The sequence below is a fragment of the Linepithema humile genome, chromosome 1, assembly GCF_040581485.1.
Source record: "Linepithema humile isolate Giens D197 chromosome 1, Lhum_UNIL_v1.0, whole genome shotgun sequence".
NCBI lineage: Eukaryota > Metazoa > Arthropoda > Insecta > Hymenoptera > Formicidae > Linepithema > Linepithema humile.
The window spans coordinates 24,774,730-24,795,984 of NC_090128.1; the positions used below are offsets into that span (position 1 = coordinate 24,774,730).

The 21,255-nt window shown below is 34.4% G+C and overlaps 2 protein-coding genes across 4 annotated transcripts; both read left to right on the forward strand.

The window, feature by feature from the left end:
• Nucleotides 1-1,511: 1,511 nt before the first annotated feature.
• LOC105669911 (probable methylmalonate-semialdehyde/malonate-semialdehyde dehydrogenase [acylating], mitochondrial) lies at nucleotides 1,512-6,982 on the forward strand. Of its 2 annotated transcripts, none has more exons than XM_012363125.2 (8): nucleotides 1,512-1,649; nucleotides 3,364-3,436; nucleotides 4,114-4,313; nucleotides 4,596-4,674; nucleotides 5,040-5,407; nucleotides 5,628-6,056; nucleotides 6,277-6,555; nucleotides 6,635-6,982. In XM_012363125.2, the coding sequence occupies exons 1-8, from the start codon at nucleotides 1,617-1,619 to the stop codon at nucleotides 6,734-6,736; spliced, it is 1,563 nt and encodes a 520-aa protein (XP_012218548.1). In that variant the 5' UTR covers nucleotides 1,512-1,616; the 3' UTR covers nucleotides 6,737-6,982. The 2 variants fall into 2 exon arrangements, with proteins under 2 accessions (XP_012218548.1, XP_012218549.1); XM_012363126.2 differs by lacking the exon at nucleotides 1,512-1,649 and adding an exon at nucleotides 2,790-3,091.
• Nucleotides 6,983-7,440: 458 nt separating this feature from the next.
• Nucleotides 7,441-21,205, forward strand: LOC105669912 (uncharacterized). 2 transcript variants are annotated; one of them, XM_012363128.2, is made up of 5 exons: nucleotides 7,441-7,596; nucleotides 9,823-10,269; nucleotides 10,952-11,352; nucleotides 14,612-14,860; nucleotides 15,927-19,817. In XM_012363128.2, the coding sequence occupies exons 2-4, from the start codon at nucleotides 9,834-9,836 to the stop codon at nucleotides 14,822-14,824; spliced, it is 1,050 nt and encodes a 349-aa protein (XP_012218551.1). In that variant the 5' UTR covers nucleotides 7,441-7,596; nucleotides 9,823-9,833; the 3' UTR covers nucleotides 14,825-14,860; nucleotides 15,927-19,817. The 2 variants fall into 2 exon arrangements, with proteins under 2 accessions (XP_012218551.1, XP_012218550.1); XM_012363127.2 differs by having other exon boundaries at nucleotides 14,612-21,205.
• Nucleotides 21,206-21,255: the final 50 nt, after the last annotated feature.

Here is a 21,255-nt window from a genome sequence, read left to right on the forward strand (position 1 = left end):
TTAAAATTGTGCTTCTAAATTTATGACTAAAAATTTCCAAGAAATCGTTATTTTTAAATAATTGATTGGTTTATGGTAATGTTTTGAATTCATTATTGTTGATATAAAATCGAGTTTCATATTGAATAAAAATGCTATTTTATCGAATAAAATTATCAACAAAATCTAGAAAGCTAACGTCGTTATATTTAATACATTATGTCGTAATTACCATCAATGTCATCTTATTGACAATTTCTAATGATGTTTCCTACCAAGCTATAATTATTGCTAATGGGAGATGTGCAACTTGTTTGTGTTTTTCTTATGCATTTCACTTTCTTGTCCGAACATGTCGACAGATCTAGAAATTGATGTGTGATGGTGTGCGAGTAGACAGCCAAGCAGACTTAGTATAACGGGTAGGACTTCATTGATTCCAATGATTATCCGCCAATCAAGTTCTATATAATCACGTGACGTGCACGATCAGCAATCATTAACTCAGCGTTTTTGCCTTCAACATTCTTCGCATGCACTTTTAGCTGCAGAATTTGATTGTAAACAAAAAAATATTGCTTGTGATATTTTTATTTTTTGACTTAATTTATTATACTGACGTATAAATACTAAGAGAAGTCACGTAAAATTATATCTGGCGAGATAATACATTATGTGAGTGATTTAAATCTTTTTAAACTTTTATAAATTATTCTTCAAATTTTTACACTGTTTAAAACTACTTTAAAGCTGTTTTGCTGTAAAAATTTTGTTCGTAGCTGAATGAATCGTGCTTTTTATTTAGCATTTATTTGCAAACATGCATCTAAAAAACAAACAATGATTTAACGATTAAATACATTAATTAAAACATATATAAAAAATTCGATTATTTAATATCATAAGTATGTCCGTTAGCTATCCCCAATGCAACATTGCGGTGACATCTGAGGTGCCGAATCAAAGTCTTGTAGTATCTACTTTGTTACAGCTAGCCAATATCAGCTGAGTTGCCAACAGTTGGTCTTAATCAACCATCTATACCTAAATTGCATTGTGCTATACAGAAATTAAACTACATATTTACTGAATGTAATATGTTACTAATAATGTTATACAATATAAAATCAATTTCAAAAATTAGCTATTGATAATAAACTATTCGGAAAAAAAATTATTAATAAATTCTTTGAACAGCTAATAACTGATTCTTTTTTCCTTTCAAATACTAATATTTTTTTAAATAAATGTATCTTAAAATTTTATCAAACTGCATCTTTTCTTATGTATTTTATAAAGAAAAGAAAAAGTAAAATAGGAATAGTTTTCAGATTTGTAATGACAAATCAAATACTTGCTCATGAATATATCGTATCATCATTTTCTCATCAAATAAAATGGAACAGTGTAAAGCTTTGACCAAATTATGGAATAACTAATTAATTTAATTAATCGAGACGTTTCGACCTATCGTTCTATATATCGCTACCAACATCGATCGTCGAGGCATTCTAAACAATTTCTACTATCCTGACGAAAAACATTGTGTGCTACGTCGATTAAATGCAAGGTCACTTTTCCAACACGAATCACTCAGTTCCACACAAGCGACTCCGTCGAACGTATTAACAGGAAGTATGGCTCTCCTCATGAGAATTGTCAAGTGTGAGGTATGAAAATATTCGTTGTTGTCGCGCTCGGTACACCGGCTGTTATTTTGCATATCTCTTAAAAATTTGTGCACTGCAATTGCAGCTACAGACTGTATTTAAACGTATTAATGTAGGAAATCGGACCACCTAGTGGATATCCGACAAAGCTGCGAAAACTCCATGTTAGCGGGAAAATCAATTCGCAACTGTTTTACACGCATTTTATTTCGATAAATTTTTCAGTGCGCGTAAATATTCATCATAAAAATCTTAATGGAAGTTTTCTTATCCGCGAAAGAGTCTCGTATATTCAATACAAAGGAAAAGAATGCAAATGGATATCTGTTAATATTTGTTATTCCATTTCATAGTTTGTATAAATATATGAATTATTAATCAATAAATTTCAATGTGAAACGTAAAATGCATTGATAATTACTTATTAATATCTTGAGGGGAAATACTGATTACGATTGCGGTTTTGAAATGAGATAGATTAATCTCTACGCCAGATACTTGTTTATTAATTGACATCACCCATTAAATGTCACTAATAATATGACGTGTAATTATAACATTTATATATACTTGTATTTGTATTTATGTCCTATGACATGATTCGAAAATCGAAGTATAGAATTAATTGTATTAAATATCCACAAAATAATATTTGCAGTAATTTTATCTTTTATATATTTTATATATACGTTTGTTAAATATCATAATTCACAAAAACATCTTCGTGTGTGGTATAGCTAAATTTATTTATCACAGATGTTATCTGTGAACCGACCTAACACGCTTATCAAAAACTCATGATCATACGCAACCCGATAACCCAGAAAAACATGTTGAAATGAACATTATTATTTTATATTTTAATACTTTCTATTGCATTATCAGAAAAAGAATGGGATTGCCATACGGCATACTGCTTTATATTATAGAATATATTTATATAGATATATTATATAGTTTTTTGACTTTTAAAGTAATATTTCATACTAATAATTCAACGCAAAAACAATACTTTAAATAAATTACAAGTTAATTGCAATTAGTAATTATCATTTTTTCTTATTCTCAAGACTACCTGTTGTTTGATTAGTTCAATAATATGTTCCTTTTTTGGTAAATATAACATTAAACAAAATAAATCTAAGTCAATTAAAATAAAAAAAAATTATCAGTTAAAATAAATAAAATATTTCAATTTTTACATTCCCGAAACAGAATATATATGAATAACTTTGACATTCATCAAGTGGCAATTGCGTGACCAATTGACGACTCTCGGGTGACAATGACGTTTGTAAAGGGAGAATAACATTATCAATTTCTTTCGATAGAGGCTCTATAACTTGATGTAATGTGAAATAAACGATAACAAACACTTGTAGTGAATTGTTATCCACTTATCGACTCAAAAGCGGCGCTATCATTCCGCTTATTATTTAAAGGTATTCAAATGTTTCCGATGACGGAGTTTGACTAGCTCATCAATGCATATTGAATGAATTATGTAACAGCTTGCGAATAAAATCGCAAAAAGAACATTTTATGAATTTACGTTCATGAGTAAAATGCAAAACATTTCACATTAAAATGAAATAAAAAAATAAACGATGAATCGACAAATTATCAATATACACTTTAGTGCATATTATCGTCATGCCAAAATTGTTTCAACAGAAATATAATACTTATACAGATTGATAATAAAACATTTCAGGCACGGTTTACGACCAGATCATACAGCAATGCCGCTCCAACAGTCAAAATGTACATCGACGGACAATTTGTAGGTAATTATTGTAATGTCGAGTTTCACTCATTTATATTTCTATCAAATTATTTTTTTTAATTTATGTCAAATGCAATTCATTCTTTTAAAGCTTATCTTTTTACATTTTAAAATATTCTCAAAATAGTAGATTAACTTCTCCATACTTTTATATATTAAAAATTAAAAAACTTTTTCTTCACAAATTGACTATACTTTAACAGCGTGCTGATCGATAAAGTGTAATATCCATGAATGAATTGCATCGCAATCATATCTAGATGCTTGACAGAATATCCATCTTTCTAAATGGATATATAAGATCAATTGGAGATAACATTTTTATGTGTTTCCAAGAAAGACGCACTCTGCGTTATTACAACATAATCTTCCCACATTATTTTTACGCTTTTTATAAAGAAATATATATCCATCCATAAATTATAAAAAGTAAACGTGAAAAAATGTGCACGTCAAAACCTTTATCTTAATGACTTTTTGTATTTAAATAATTCATTATTTTCATATTATTCTCTATATCATTTTCATATTATTTAATATCATTTTCATTATAATAAATACAGTCATCATAATAAATACAGTCCGATCAACACAATATCTTTTGCACAGAATTTAAATTGTTTTAATTCAATGTACATATAAATCATGTCCACTTATAAACCGAAAATTTTTTTGCAGATTCAAAGGCCACAGAGTTCACGGATGTCCACGATCCGGCGACGAATGAATTGCTGTGCCGCACTCCAAAATGTACGAAGGACGAAATGGAAAGTGCGGTACAGAGTGCACGGAAAGCATACGAGAAGTGGCGGCACACCAGTGTACTAACGAGGCAAAATTTAATGCTGAAGTATCAGGCTCTCATCCGCAAACACTCGGTTAGTTTAATACATTTTAAAACTAATATTACACTAATTATTATCGCGTTAACAAAAAAAAATAAAAATATATTATAAATTAGGATTAAGTATAATAATGAATTCTGCACCGGCAAAGTGAAAAAATCCGATAGTTGCGCGGCAGTAGTAACAGTCGGCAATATGCGGACGCCAGCCAATGCGCAGTCTGTTACTACTAGCAATCAACCTTCGATAAATATTTTACATCACAAAAAATATTTTACATTAAAGTTTTATTACGTCTTTTTCATTTATTCATAGAGGGAAATTGCGAAAAATCTCGTGAAAGAAAATGGAAAAACTATAGCCGATGCGGAAGGAGATGTGCTTCGAGGCCTTCGTGAGTGTCACATTAAATTATTGCACGGATTTATGTAAACTGGACAATTCTTTTTTAAATTAAGTAATTTAATACTTGGTATGTCGCCTTTAATGGTTTAGTATCATGGAAATAGCATTATAGAAATAATGATTGCTTAAAATCGTACAAGAATTCAATAATTCTGTAAGAGGCAAAATTTAAGATTTAAAAAATGTTAACGCATCTTAAAGAATTCATTGATTTTACAGTTTCATGAGTATGTTAATATCATTTATATATTGCTGAATATTTTATAAAATTATTAATAGAGAATTAATCAAGATATTTGATAAGCGATATTAAATATCCATATTAATTAATGTTTAAATGGTTTACAATGGCAGAGGTTGTCGACGCCTGCACGTCGATTCCGATGCTCCAAATGGGCGAATCTACGGCCAACATCGCTACAGACATGGATATCGTTTCGTATAAAGTTCCTCTTGGTGTTACCGCATCTATTTGTCCCTTCAACTTCCCTGCCATGATCCCGCTCTGGTCGTTTCCGATATCGGTCGCATGCGGAAACGCCGCAATTTTGAAGCCATCAGAGCGAGTACCAGGTGCGTCCATGATCCTCGCTGATCTCTTCACAAAAGCCGGCGCACCAGCTGGCCTTTTAAACGTTATACACGGTCAGCACGCAGCCGTGGATTTCATTTGCGAGCATCCTGATATCAAAGCAGTTTCCTTCGTCGGTTCTGATCAGGCGGTAAGCGAAGAGAAAATCGAGATTGAAAATAAAATCAAAAGCATGTCTTCATTGTTTTATAGCAAATCAGCTTTTTCTTTCTTGCTTTTATTCTCTACATGATTTTCTTATTGCACACTATTTTTAGATATGTATTTCTTGTGTAAAACTTGCGTACAAATATTTTTAGTTAAAATAAATCTTACATATAATAGAATCAATGAATTCCTTAAATTTGCAGGGAAAGTATATTTACAAGCAGAGCAGTGCGCACGGCAAGAGAGTGCAGTGCAACATGGGTGCTAAGAATCATTGCATCATTTTACCGGATGCGAATAAGAACAAGACACTGTCACAAATCGCCGGGGCGGCTTTCGGCGCCGCCGGACAACGATGCATGGCACTCTCCGTGGCCATCTTCGTGGGCAAATCTAAAGAATGGATACCGGAATTAGTAGAGGCGGCGAAGAGACTACAAGTAAACGCCGGTCATGTGCCCGGCACCGATCTCGGACCTGTTATATCACCACAGGCGAAACAGAGAATCTGTCAATTGATCGAGTCTGGCGTTAAAGACGGCGCGAAATTGCCTCTCGACGGAAGAGGCATCGTTGTGCCCGGCTACGAAAACGGAAACTTTATTGGACCTACAATATTAACTGATGTTAAGGTAAAATTCAGGACGGAGATCTGTGTAAAAATCAATCAAATTTAAACTTTAAGGCATCATAAAAATCAAAAATTAAATAATTCTTCATAGCTGTTCATTTCGAACTTGATAAAAATCTTCATAGAATAAAATTTAGAGCAATGTTGAATTTGAATTCAGCATCCCTATTTTATTTAATTTGTATATATTACAGATTGTTTTATGTGTACGTGTTTTACAGCCTACAATGAAGTGTTACACGGAAGAAATATTTGGGCCGGTCTTGTCGTGCGTGTTCGCCAATACGACCGACGAGGCCATCGACATCATCAATAAAAACCCTTACGGCAACGGCACAGCAGTTTTCACGACAAATGGCGCCACAGCCAGGGCATTCGTGAACAGAATCGAAGCCGGCCAAGTCGGCGTTAATGTTCCCATCCCCGTCCCGTTGCCGATGTTCAGCTTTACCGGCAACAAGGGTTCTTTCCTCGGTGATAACCACTTTTATGGGAAATACGTGAGTACATAGAACTTCGCGTGACTTCATTTTGATAAATCATTTTGATGTAAAAACGATTTTATCGATGTCGTTTCAGGGGGTGAACTTCCACACGCAAACGAAGACGGTAACGCAATTGTGGAGATCTGACGATGCTAGTGATATTGCGTCGTCAACAGCGATGCCTACCATGCAATAAGACTGTAATTAATACTATAATTCTACGACATGTTAAAATATCTTCCATAGTTTTCAAATTTTACAAATAAGATTATGCAAAGGGAGCGAGAATTTCAACCAAGCAGGCTGTCTGCTTGTAAACGATGTCTTCCATTTAATGTCTTCATTAAAAATAAATCTGTTTCTATAAATGCTAAGCTACTGTTATAGTCTGCATAGACTGTATATATTTTTTATAATATAATAAAGTATAGTTCTTCGAAAATATCGATCTGTTATTTGTATCTCAACGATAAAATTTTCATTGCTTTAAATAAAGACGTTACTTATACGTAATTTTCTAAAAGAATCGTTTGTTATTAAATAATTTTGCTTTAAAATAAAACAAGTTTGAAACGAATTTCAAATAAATTTTTAACTAAAATCTCTTTAATGGTAAAATTTGATGTCACTAAGACAAGTTGCATAACAGTAAACGCAATTATTTTTTCTATCGATCAGCCTTCGCTCGCGGTAATAGCCGTAAAGTAATTTGGCGCGCGAGCGGTGCCAGGCGAAAATGTGCCTAAAACTCGATGGCATAAATGTCGAAAGAAGTTCACGGTCGACACCTTCTGATTTGCCCTTGAACCCTTGGCCCCTCGAACCCGTGCGCGGATGTCCGTCTCTCGGCAATGTTCGAACTAACTTCCGGCAATCGGGAGCAGTGTATGCGCCGACGCGCGCACCCCGTCGTCGTCGTCGGGCCGCATCTGCGCATTTTCCAGCTGAGTTTCCCTCACAGGCGAGGTTCTGCCTGTCCCGGATTGTGGTATACGCGCCGACACACTAGACCGGCAGGGAAACTAAGGGAAAATCCTCGTCTATCGTTCACATATCGTGAGTACCTCGATACAACCACAATTCGCGTCGCAATCCTTTTTACCTTCCATTTTCTCTTTCGTTCCGTAGAAATCGGCTTTGTTCAATAGATAGGCAGACGTGTCGCAAGTAATTTATATCTGTTTTCTGTAAAGGGCTATTGACGTTCTATCAAAGTTGTCCGCGGTTAAAGATTCGACGGCGTGCATCGATGTTAGAAATCACGAAAATATCGCGAGCGTCGACTGCCGTCTCTTTCGTTCGCCGGCGCTCAATAATCCTTCGATAATTTTTCTAAACCAACCGTCGGCGTCGACACCGGTTAAACGGGATGTAATTGACCGTCTTGGTTCTAATTTCCGGTGTGTCACATTCATTCATCGGCCGTATATTTCATCGTAACGACGATAGCGTCGGTATCGTGATCGGTATGTTTGTTTTTTATTATCTCATTGCATTAAAAAGTAATATGTAAATTTAAATCTGCTTAAATCGCAGCTTCTGTCAGAAACTTATTATGTAAATCTGTGCTTATATATACATCTGTTTAATCGACGAAGTGATGTTCGTATTTGGATTTATTCTCATCTATCCATAACGAGTAATCGTTAAGTCGAGGGTATTAATCGCAGATATTTTAGTTTTGTCCTGCCACGTCTCCGAACTTGTTGACATGCTTCGGACAATGCAGCTTTTAAATGTCAAGTGCTTTTTGTACACACCAATTGAAACGCTTTCTATTTCCGTCGCGATTTATGTTTTAATTAAACATTGTTTCATGATTGAAGTTTATAAGCGACCTGCTGAGTTTATTGCAAACTCGAGTCTTCGATGACAATAAAATGAAAATAGCAAGTTTAATAATAAAATTTTGAACCTATTTTTATGCATGGATAAACAGTTTTATCTGAAATGTCATTTAATTTCTATACGTAATTGCGCATTCTTTATCAACTATAAAAATTATAAAAATTTCAAGAAATTTATAATAATTTTATAAAATATTTTTATAAAACAATCCAAATAAAAAAATATTAAAATATATATTTTACAAACATTTCATATAATTCACAAATGCTTTTTAATATTTTTTTTTTCCTTATGAAATAAAAGTTTAATGTAGCGATTCGTTGTGCAAGAAAATATTCTTCACGTGGAAAAATATCGCCTTGATGTGTAGCCGATCTTAATTAAAGTTTTTAATATATTCATTAAATTTGTACTGTTTTAAGAAAGTTCCAAACTTGATTCTGATTAAATATTTTTATCTCGCAAACGACTTGCTCGCGAAAAAAAAATCATTTAAATGCTAACGACTCCGACGGAGCATACGAATACTTCGACTACTTCGTCGTCTTTCCTTCGTTTTAAGTACAACAAAATTCTTTTTGACAGCTTGAATAATTATGCACAAAATTAAAATATCTGATGTTAGGTTATATGCGATGATTTAGCAAAAAACTTATTATTTCTTGTTACGTACTTTTATCTATCCCAAGGAAATCTCAATCTCCATTATATCCGCGTGTTTTGTCGCTGATCCTACATGAGACAATAAATGCCAGGAATATCGTTCCTGGAATAGATCCTTGTCTGAATATAAGCGCGAGATAACCAATTAATATTAGTACGAACGTGTCATAAAAATTGATACAGATTATCCATTATTAGAAAAACAGAAATGAAAATGGTAACTTCATTACTAAACTCGCGATATCAAGTTATATTTCACAAAAATAAATTAATAAATTGTAGCGGATAGAATATAATTTATTATACAGTAGAGAACTTTGAATTAATAAAATGATGAATTATAAATAAAATTATTGCTAATTGTTTGATGAAAAATTAATCCCAGATAAACATATTAAGTGTTATGGTTGTTTTATAAATTATCATCTAACAATTTACGAACAGTTTCAGACAAATTGTCCGAAAAAATACGTGATATCGAATGCAATTGCACTTTTAATTTTGCAACAACATTTCGTATAAAATTTACGCTTGATTCAATTGCCATTTCAATGCCGACATACAAATTTAATTTAAACGTTATAAATCGTTCCCTCCGCTGTTCTTCAATTACAACAAAACCGGACATTTGGACCACAGTGCAGAATCCTGCGTTGAATAGCCGCGCTCGTAAAAATAAATACGGAGAGGCGGTTCGGCGGACAGAACCATATATTTCCGGTCGGTTGAGGGATCGCCGCCGTGCATCTCTAACAAGATCTATCCCGACAGGTTGAATAATTATGTACAAAACGGTGCGGAAAGGCGATGCAAGCTTGCAGTACACGATACTGCCACAGACGGATCAGTTCTCGTCCGGCGGATTCCCGCAGACATCCGGTAAACCCCGGCCGAGGATCATCAAGTATACGATGGGCACTGTGATGGTACTGATCATACTGTCTTGCGTGGCCACGCCATTCCTGATGAATCAGAACGATCACAACCTCTTCGCCAGCACGATGCTGGCGATGAGCCGAGTCGAGCCAGTAAGGAACACGTCAAGAAGCCAAACGAAGGACGTTGGTGTGAGTAAGAACAGAGGAAGGATCCCTATTACAACGGTGTCGACGACCGAGGTCACCAGGAGGAAGGACCTCGAGGATACTACAACTTCCTTCAGCGGAATTCTGCGGGAGGAAGAGGAGGAAGCGGTGGTCGACGACGCCACGTTAGCAGGTATTGTTTTATTTGAATTCTAGGAAGAAATGATAACATATGGAAGCGAATAATTGCGAAATATTATATTATGAAAGCAACGCGTGATTTTTGATATTTTAGTCAATAGAAATATCGCTACTTTTGCTTTTCGTTTATTGAAAAATAGTCCGTTTTCATGAAATGCAAACGCATTTTTTATCTTTCCTTGAAATAATATTATATTGCAAAAGAATTTTTTTTTCCTTATCCAAAAATTTCCTCCGTCCTTTTATTCGTTTAAACTAGTTATAAGATTGAAAATAAAATTTAATTTCCTTCTGTTTAAAGTACTACAATAAAATATAAAATGTTGGGTTTAAAATGGATTTCAGCTTTACATAAATTGAAACGGTAATATGATTCGTTAAGATGCTCGTATATCCATTTTCCAAGCTAGCGATATTGCTGCGGTTAATACGCAGGTATTCGCAGCTGCAAACAATAGCCGTCCAATTAGACGATAAATTGGACTGCAAACATTTCGATTTCACGGATACGAGAAATCAGTTTTTTGATTTCACAATATTACTATTCTATATATTAATATTTCCAAAACATTCTAAACATCGATCGTACATTTCCGTTATATATCTACAGCCCCACCTTTATCAAACACCTCGCAGAATCCGTCTATTGCGCTACCTATTTTCTCTCCTTACAGACATACCAAAAATCACCACGCAAGCGATCACCAGCGTAGAAACGTCGAGCGTCCGTCAAACGACGATTTCCGCTTCACCGCCGACAACAAGCATTTCGGCGTCGTCGACGCAACCAAAGATATCCTCGAGCGATACGACCACAGAAGACACAAAGACAGTGAGCACACCTAAGAAGCCAAAGATGCCGAGGGTGACCCTGAAACTGCGAGAGAACGAAACCATACCACAAATGTACATGAAAGCGGGCATAGCCTCCTACAAGAAGGGCAACATCACCACCAGCGTCCTCGCGCCACGCTTGAGTCTTGAGGGCTTGATATTTAAAACGCCCGAAGGCACGATAAAACCCTGGCCCCAGAAGTGGTTCTTCAGCGATCCCTCAGCCGACTTCCAGTGGAAGGTAAGTGCTCCTATTTCTCGATCAACCGCTCGTACATCCTCGGGGAATTGCGTTCAAGGAGATTCTGAGTGTCCTGCATTTTGATAAAGTGCATCGATCACGCGAATCACCCATGCAAAAATTGTCGAGTCATCCTTGCGCGCGCCTTGATTTTTCCTCCTCTTGAGATTTTCATTCAAGTATCTTTTTCGATAAATTTTTCTTTTTTTTTCTTCGAATATTCAGGGTTCAGTTTTACTTTCATTACTTTCATTATATTCGGATAAGATCTACCGAATGTTGCGAACTCGACATTTTCCTTTGCTTTATATTTCTCATTTATTTAAAGTAAAAATACTGTAGAAATCCGTTATTCTTTAGACAAACATTTCAGTGTTTTGAGATATGTCTAGATGTTACAAGATTTTTTTCGTTTATTCCGACGGTGATTTCAACATTTTTCGTTCTAAAACGCTTCCAGATTTATCAAACGCTCCAAAAACTCGTTCCGTTGCTGCCGTTATTAGACTTTATAAGATTTTATAAGGTAATTTTATCTCCCTGACTGATCTGCAAGATATATTGCATCACTTCCGCATGCATTCTTCTCATATCTTTGAGTCTAGCGGTCGTCTGGCCCTCGACTTGAAATTTTGCGTCCTGCATAAATATTGATCGCGTTGCACCAAAGACATCTAAACTGAAGCACTCTGTCCGATCGATAGGCAGAGCATGTTCGTGAATCTAAAAGCAGACGAGGAATCGCTCGGAGCCTTTATTTTCCCCGTACGCTTCCCGTTGGGACAGCAGACGTATTTTTATTTCTGTCTTGAAGAATTGCAGGACGTGATGTTATATGTAACAATTTCTGCAAGACGTCTTATGACATCGCGCCCTATCGTATTTTTTACAAATATATATATATATATATATATATACATATATATATAATTTTTTCCCCCTTATTGCTCTTTTCGTCTTCCGCAGCGAGAAAATTTTCCGCATAAATGTATTCGCAAAAAAAAGAGAAAGCTGTTTTCTTAAAACATCGACCTCGCTAACCAATCAATATAAAAGCCGCGTGTTCTCTCTTGAAGCCGATAATGCTTACTCGTAGCCGCTGAGATTGCTTGCACTGCATTTAAAGATTTTGCGCCAACCACACGTATCATTAAAAAAAAATATCTAATAGTAAGTCGCGTTAAATATGCTTCAAAATTCGTTGTGCTGATAAAGAAATTTAAATCTGTTTAAGTAAAATTAAATAATTAAAAAAGTTTATTGTAGTAATTTTATCAAAAACCACACAAGTTTTACTCTAATTAAGAAGTCACGTTCTGGAACTAATAAAAATTCACAAACTCAAAAACAACTTTTCTGCTAACAAAAAATTTACCGACAAGAGAAATAGGTTGCTCGCGACGTTTTCGCCGAAATATTTTCACCAAATATTTTCATTGCTCTGCTTTTACTACATATGTACATTCCGAGAACTTTTTAGTACTGTTATATATTTAAGCGGACTTATTGAGCTAACAGCCGCGCGCCGAATAGTCATCTCGCTTTATCCAATTTTCATAAATTGTGCACAACGTAGTAATGCGCTCTACTTTACAACGCGCGCCGCGCTCAGGACGCCTTTTACGGATCGAGTGCTTAATTTACTATAGGATTGAAAATAGCAGCAACGCAGTGTGCACGAGGGATTAATAGGATCTTGAGTACCTGCTAATTCATATATTTACCCGACTTGTCGCGGTAGTTATACGCAAATATATTGGATACAACAGTGCCTGCCAGTCTGCATTTTGCATATTAAGCGGTAACTGGGATAACAGAGAATAGCAACATTTTCCAATGAATATTCATTTCTTAGCGGATAAGGAACAGCATGAATTAAATCGAGATCGTACGAGCGTTATTGTTGAAAACCATAAAAGCATTTTCGAGCTTTTTTATTGAAATGTTCACAGAACTAAAAATAATACTGAAAACTAACACAATAATAAAAAAACACAGTAACAAAAAAATGCTCATAAAAATAAAATATTTTATTGACAAAATAAATAAAATTTATTTTATATATTCGATGTTATTTAGCTGTTATTTATTACCGATATATGCGTTAAAATATATATTGGTTTTTTCCTCTACAATTTATTATATTTAGCAAATCAATAGCAAAATTTATACATCGTGATAGTTGCAATCAAAGTCTAATAGTGTAACACATCATTTTATATTAATATATGTATTTATTTAAGGTTCAAATAACATAACTCGCATCACGAAATATTAAATCGAATTCCGTGAACGACAGATGCAAATAGCTATTTAGAGACTCAATGATATTAAACTGAACGCTATCGTGAATTCCGTACATTATGCGATACACAAATCAGAATTTCAAGCAAGTTATTGTGCGAAAATGCTATTATCGTGCACGTAAAGCCATAGGCTGACGTTTGACCTAATGGCGAATTAGAGCAGTCGCTGCAAAAATCAATTTCAAAGAATGCTTAACAATAATTTAACAATATTTGTGAATATCGTATAAAGAAAATAAAAGGAAATATATGGAAAATTCTATTATAGTAGAAAAAGTAGTTTTCTATTCTCTGGCTTATGAAATATCTAGAAAGCTCAATTCTTTTCACCTAATGGTAAATTATAAAAACCAATGCATAATTGATTCTAAAAGATGTTCAGTTATTCAATAATATTCGTGAATATTGTATAAAGGATAGAAAATAGTTTGAAAAATATCATATGTGTTATAGAGAAAAAGTTATTTTTGAAAAAAATTGAAATGTGTTAAAAAAATGCAATTAAATTCTAAAAGAGAATGACACATGACAATATTTGATTTCACTGTTTTTCTTAAACAGATACAGCTTTTTTTATAATTTTGTTTTAGTTTATATATTTATTATTGTATACTCATTAGTTCAAACTAAAAGAAAATTACTCGGAAATAGTTGAATTAATTAGGCATCTTTTAATGTTAATTGCGCATTAATTGATCTATTCGCAATCATTAAATAAAACATATATTTGGAACAGAAACGGCGTAAACATTGAAAAGAGGGAAATAACACTTTGATACGATTTCACTTTAGTCAAGTAAAAATGTCTCATGCAATGGAAATTTATGGAAATATATGAAAGTATATAAGAAAGAAAATTGCACGTTATTCAATAGTTCGAGCTTATCGCAGCATAAATATCTATCGAATAAGAATGTTACCATGCGACTAACGTCACTTAATCGAATTCACAGGGCTCGACTCAAATGCCGGTAACAATTTACATCGTCCTCGCCGGACTGGCCGCCCTGGCGAGCATCAGCATCGTCTTGATGTTTTATGTGCAACGTAAAGCATCAAGACGTCAACGGCCGAACATCGAGGAGCCGGAAGTCGAAGAGCACGAGGAGGACAAGTCAACCCTATTAGGTGCGGAGAGTCAAGAAACCGAGGAAAAAGAGGAATAATCTTGGCGACGAGCACAACAACGCACAATAGCGCGCGTAAGACTTGCCTATTTTTACAACACACATCAGTTAGGTTTAGGGTCTTCCACGTCGAAGAAACGAAAGTCGAGAACGCGGACGAGGTGCGAGAAGGATTTTTTTACGACTGCAGCCGGCTAACTAGAGAAAATCAACGCACCGACTCTCGCCTGAGTTAAGAACCTGCACGAAATTTGTTTCTCGCGAGGTTGCTCGCTGTGTTGTACACCGCAAATTTATCTTCGCGAATTTTTAAACAAGGGGGGGTTTTTCCGTAAAAGCAAAAACAATCCTTTTTAGCGTTGCGATCTTATTTAGAAGTCCGATTTACATGTTTGTTAATGAATTAGCGATGGACCAGTTAAGTTTGTTGCAACTGTAATATAGCTCGATCAACGGTGTGATTATAATGAGAATAATGAGGGAATCTTGCGATAGTCGAGTCTATCGTAAAAAGAGTTGCGCAAAAGTTCTGTTATTTATTATATAAGCTTGCGATTAGATACGGCTGGTTTTAAAAACCCGCCATGACGGACGCACAATTGTGCCCGAAGACAAACTACACATATGCAGAGGAAAAATATGTACCTCACTGGCAAGTTAAGGAGACCAAAATTTGTAAATCTTTTCAAAAAAGCAGTAACTAGAACGCTTTTACTATTTCTAAAAAAATTTTTTTTTAAATTTATTTGCAGAAGTCGAAAAATCGGGATTCAATGATATTTAAAAGAAGTTGTCTACAAAATTCTGGTTAGTGAAATAACAAATAAAATTTGAGATAATTTTATATAATAATTAGAGATCGCATTCATATACTGCCGAAAGGTAGGTTTTAAAATTAGATAATGATCTGAGGATCTAGAAAAAAAAACAATTTTATGCAAAATATACGCAGCAGTATAGAAAACCGCAAAGCCTTGAAGCTTTTACGCGTCTTAGATTATCAGTAAACAACTTTAGGAGCTGAAAAAGGTCTCCTTAATTCGGCTATTTGTACTTGCTAAACTTTCTATAATGTACACAATATACGTATGTATATGATTATAAGATATTATATATACGTGTGTGTCATCGACTTTTCTAGCGAATCTCGAAAAAGCAACGTGCTTTCTGACTTTCTGACGCCAGTCGAATTCTATCTGCGTACAAAAGTAGCCGTACTGCCAGAGCTACAATGGAGGGCCAGCTTTCCAACCCCGTTTAATTAAAAGTGATGTTTGACGATGTGCTATCAGGTGTATCGTTTAATCGATAACCGTGCGCCGTTCACTTGACGATATCTGTGTCGTACGGAGAAACGTAATACCATATTTTGCAAAATATTTCGGACAGATTGACGATATCGCATCGGAAATACATACGTGACTCATATTAAATTAACTCATTCCATCTGCGCGGTAGCGAAGTTTAATTAGCGATAGCTCCATCAATGTGCCGTTTCACTAATATATGAAATTATTTGCTATGCGGGAACGTAGTCATTTTATATAATTGTCTACTATCCACAAGAAATTAAACAAATCGTATTTTCTCCCAAATCGAGATATATCATATTCATTAGTAACATCATGAGAAGAGTAGAAGAGTCATAAGAGAATTATGTACTTAAAAATATAAGCAAAAGTTTCAAACATGAAAATATTCATTTTACAAGTACTTAATTTAAATATCTCAAAATATACAAATGATCTGATGTTTTGTTTTGCTGGCCTAAAAATAATATAAAATTGTTAATTGCAATGATTTTAATTCTCAATAAAATTATTTGACATTTTATCGTAATTATAGTATGTATATAGTAATATGATATTTTTTATAAGAATCGTGCGTGAATTTTTAAAACAATCATTTTTATTCCTTTTGCAAAATTGAAAATTTTATTAAATTATTATCAAGCGTGATCTAAGATACGCAAAGCGAGAATTAACTATTCAAGCTTTAAATAAGAATGCTCCACTGATTTTAAGAAAATCAGTATTGCTGCTTTATTTCACTCAAAGTCAAACGTACAATATAAAGTTGTGACGATAGTTGCAACGCTTGCACGATAAAGAGCTTGTGCAAACGGATCGGAATCTAGTACATATATATTTATTATGTAACGGCGATAACAAGTTGACCTAACTTTGCAACTTATTTACTCTTCGTAAGATCCATTTCATTAGTAGATAACTTCTACTATGCGCTGTGTGTTTCTCTTTCCAGCTTAACATTCCGTACGATATTTATTTTCTAGTTTCTTCATCTCAAACGAGCTGCTATTTGTAATAATGTGTAACCTACTTATAATAAGTGGCAATATCTTATAACTTGTTATGGCATCTTTAAAGACTCACAGATAAATCATTTTGCATTGTTATAACATCTACGAAAGCTTTACGGTAAATTAAGAAAAAGCGGCTGTTACATCAATAAATAATTAGATATTAAGTCCAGAAGTTATTCATCCTAAGTGAGAGTCTATCTATTTACTCATAAAAATAATCAGCTAAAATACTGAAAACGGGTATAACGATTCCTTGATTTTTGCGTTGAAAATCTACGTCTCGTCGTTGATAAATTAAAAAGTATAAGTTAATAGAAAGTCGAAGCTGAAAAGTGTTATGTGAACAATTGCACTTATAGTTACATTATTACACGGATTTTATGGAATATATCTTCGAATCGAAGATAGAAAATCATACGATCCTACAGTTAAGCGATTTCACCAGAACTCACTTAATTTCGCGCGTATCGCACATGCAGTTCGCACATCATCGTTAAAGTCGAACTCACGTTGTTAAACGATGCTAGTGAATGCTCATATCAATCACAAAGCCACCCAGGGACGCTCATCAGAAACGCAAGTACAATAAACGGTGTATTATCACGATTGTCACGCTCACTTACGTTGCACATACGTTTTTTGTAAAAAAAAAAAAAAAAAAATTTACTACAATATGTAGCTTCAGTCTTGCGTTTAGTTCAAAATAGTAAAATTTTTTAACAAAATGCTAATTTAGAATTTGTAATTGAAAAGCGATTAGAGCAATTTCGATCTTTAATTGTCCTTGCTCGCGAATATATCTCAAAATACATAATATTTCGATATTTACCTCGGTATTTGATAGATTTTATTCATCGATAGAAACCCTCGGTATTTGATAAATTTTATTTATTCATGTAAATATTATCTGCTCATAATAAATATTATATCGATGTTTATAAATGTCGATTGTTTATTTCATGTAAATGTTAGTTGTTTATATTTACAAGTTATATTTATATTACATTGATCTCTAATAATGAAATTTATATTACATTGATCTCTAATAATGAAATCTGTAGCATAATTTGAAACACTGGCTTTTAGTTTCACAATGTTTATCATATTCCTACAAAAATCATTATTTCATCACACAGAATTAAATGTCCACTATATTATTATCACATATATTACAATATAACACGTATTGATGTTATTTATTGTTTTAGGATATGTTAAAATAGAAAGTTTGTTAATGTATAAAATTTTTACTTCATGGAATAACGTGTGATAATTTAAAAACAAGATGTAGTAGTTTGCAGAAATGTTAAAATATTTTTATAAATAATGGATTAAATTTTAAGCGTTCGTATTATTATCGTATCGAATATCGAGGAATTATATTTAATTCAATATGTTAAATTCTGCGTAATAGAACTAAGTTGTAATTATTATTATGTTGCAAATGGATAAGAAAGCAGGGAACGTTTATTTGTACGGGATATTTAAGGGATAGTTAAGGATATATAAAATTCAAACCGTATACTAATTAACCACTCGTGACTTCGTGTATTAAACTTAAACTCTTACGATATATACTGGAACACGACTGCGAAATTTGTTGAAAGCACTTTGGAAGACTCATAATTTGTGAAATTATTTATAAACCACCTAATGGGCAACTAAAGGGAGAAAAATAATCTTACTATAGGATAGAAACAAGAACACTTTTTCTTGTACCAATTTTCTGTCACGTTGTATTTACTTAAATGTGATAGGTCGGTTTTTGAGAAAGTCATTAGAAAACTTATGAGAGATATAACGCTCAAATAATTTTTCGAAATCCTCGCCGTTTCATAAAAATGCACGCAAAAGAAGTAAAAAAATAAATAAACAAAAAAATTATTCGAAAACTAATCGCGCAATTTTTGAGAGACGGATATTTCGAGGACTTCGCACCGATAAACAGCAGTGTGCAAAGGTAGAGCATATATACAAAAAAAAAAAAAATAATGTTCGATGCGTTTTTGAAAGAAATAAAGAACTCATAAGTGACACAATAGCGCTATAGCTGAAGAGAAAGACGGTTATAGTTTCTATTTTGAAGATTATATTTTTTTAACTTTATTAATTTTTGACTTCCACGTATATGTATAAATAAATATTAAAAAATATATATATATACAAATTATAAATATGATGGAACTGTAATGGACTACTGTATATACAGGGTGTCCCAGACTTACCGAATAACCGGTTCAGGGTAAACTCCTGACGTTGTTCTGAGACGAAAGTTCCTTTGGCAAAATGTCGAGGGTGTCGTAATTTCGGCGTTATAAAGGGTAAAAAGTTTCCCAATCGATGCGCTGAATTTTCCCGCGCTCAGGGACATCGCACATCAAAGGAGCCCCGTGCATCGCGCAACGATTGACTCGATCGAGCGCGTTCCTCGCGATTGTTCACGCATTCACTGTTCACTGTTTCACAGTACTCCACAGGAAAAGTGGAGTCAGATCCGCCGGAGACCTTGCCGGCCAGTACACGGGCGCACTCCGCGTACGATTTATCTATCCGCGTATCTCGCGTTGAACACACGACGCGTTTTTGCGTACGTGTGTGGCGAGACTATCGTCGCATCACTTTTCGACACTTTCTTCGCGACATTGACATTCGTATGACCGACAAAAAAGAACAGACTGATCGCTCACCGAATTGCACGAAATCACGACACGCGCGCGGAACTGTCAAGCACTAGCGTGAAGCGTCGTGCGCTCCCGCGATAGAAAATCGATATGAGCACTGCGAGGTATGACCTACCGCGCCTTACGTCAATACGGAGCAATCGATGTGCACTGGCCGGCGAGGTCTCCGGCGGATCTGACTCCATTTTTCTTGTGGAGTACTGTGAAACAGTGAACAGTGAATGCGTGAACAATCGCGAGAAACGCGCTCGATCGAAACAATCGTTGCGCGATGCACGGGGCTCCTTTGATGTGCGATGTCCCTGAGCGCGGAAAAATTCAGCGCATCGATTGGAGAACTTTTGCTCTTCATAACGCCGAAATTACGACACCCTCGACATTTTGCCAAAGGAACTTTCGTCTCAGAACAACGTCAGGAGTCTACCCTGAACCGGTTATTCGGTAAGTCTGGGACACCCTGTATATATACACATATATATTTTAAATTGGACCGTGTAGCGCATACAAGATCACTCATACGCGCGCGAAATGCTGTACTTTAACTACTAATTAAACGATTATAAGAGAATAACAATAATAAATGATTTTTTAAATTATACAAATAAGATAAATCTAGACGACTTTTTACTGTCCGATAAATTATTTATATCAGTTGTATAAAAAATAAAGTAATAAAGAAAATAGAAAATAATCTCCCCTACGGAAGCGCAAACATATTTTTAATTTAACTTCACCAAAACTCAACTAAGTATGATGACAAATTAAATAAGGAAATCAACTCGTGCGCTTCCTCGAATCTCATAAATAATCATTTAACTAGCAATTGAGACGAAGTGAATTAAATGACTACATCTACGCACTTGCAGTTTACAAGATTAAAACTGTATGTTATCAGACACCTGACGATCTATGTTGAATTCGCGTTACACGGTCCGTTTAGCTAGCTTTAGGTAGGCCAAACAATTCTGTGTACATATATTATTGACATTGTATGTCTGTAGGCTCGAAGTGTCTGTTAAGGAAGATGGCAAAAAGCATAAATAATCATTTGACTGGCAGTTGTGAAACCATTACTGTGATAACGGTAACAAGAAGCTTCTCGAAAGAAATACGTGTATGCAACTTTGCAGATTCAAAAATGTTTCTGTTTATAGCGATCAAATAAAATAGAATTTTCCCTAGCGTAATTAATCATCGATCCATTTAAGCTGTACACATTGCTAACCATGTGCGGACTATGATCCTATCAGATGCCTCGATCCTACACGTATGTCTCGACAATCACGATACGGCTTACCGATCGTGGTCCGTTTATCATTGAGAATTGAATTGTTAATTAAAGTTGGGAATGGACTAGCTCACGCCTAATTAGGGCCTATAAGTGTATACAAACAAATAAAACGTTGAGAAACACAATCCCGTAGTGTGTCCACGTCAAATTATAATTTCAGCAACAATTTTATTTT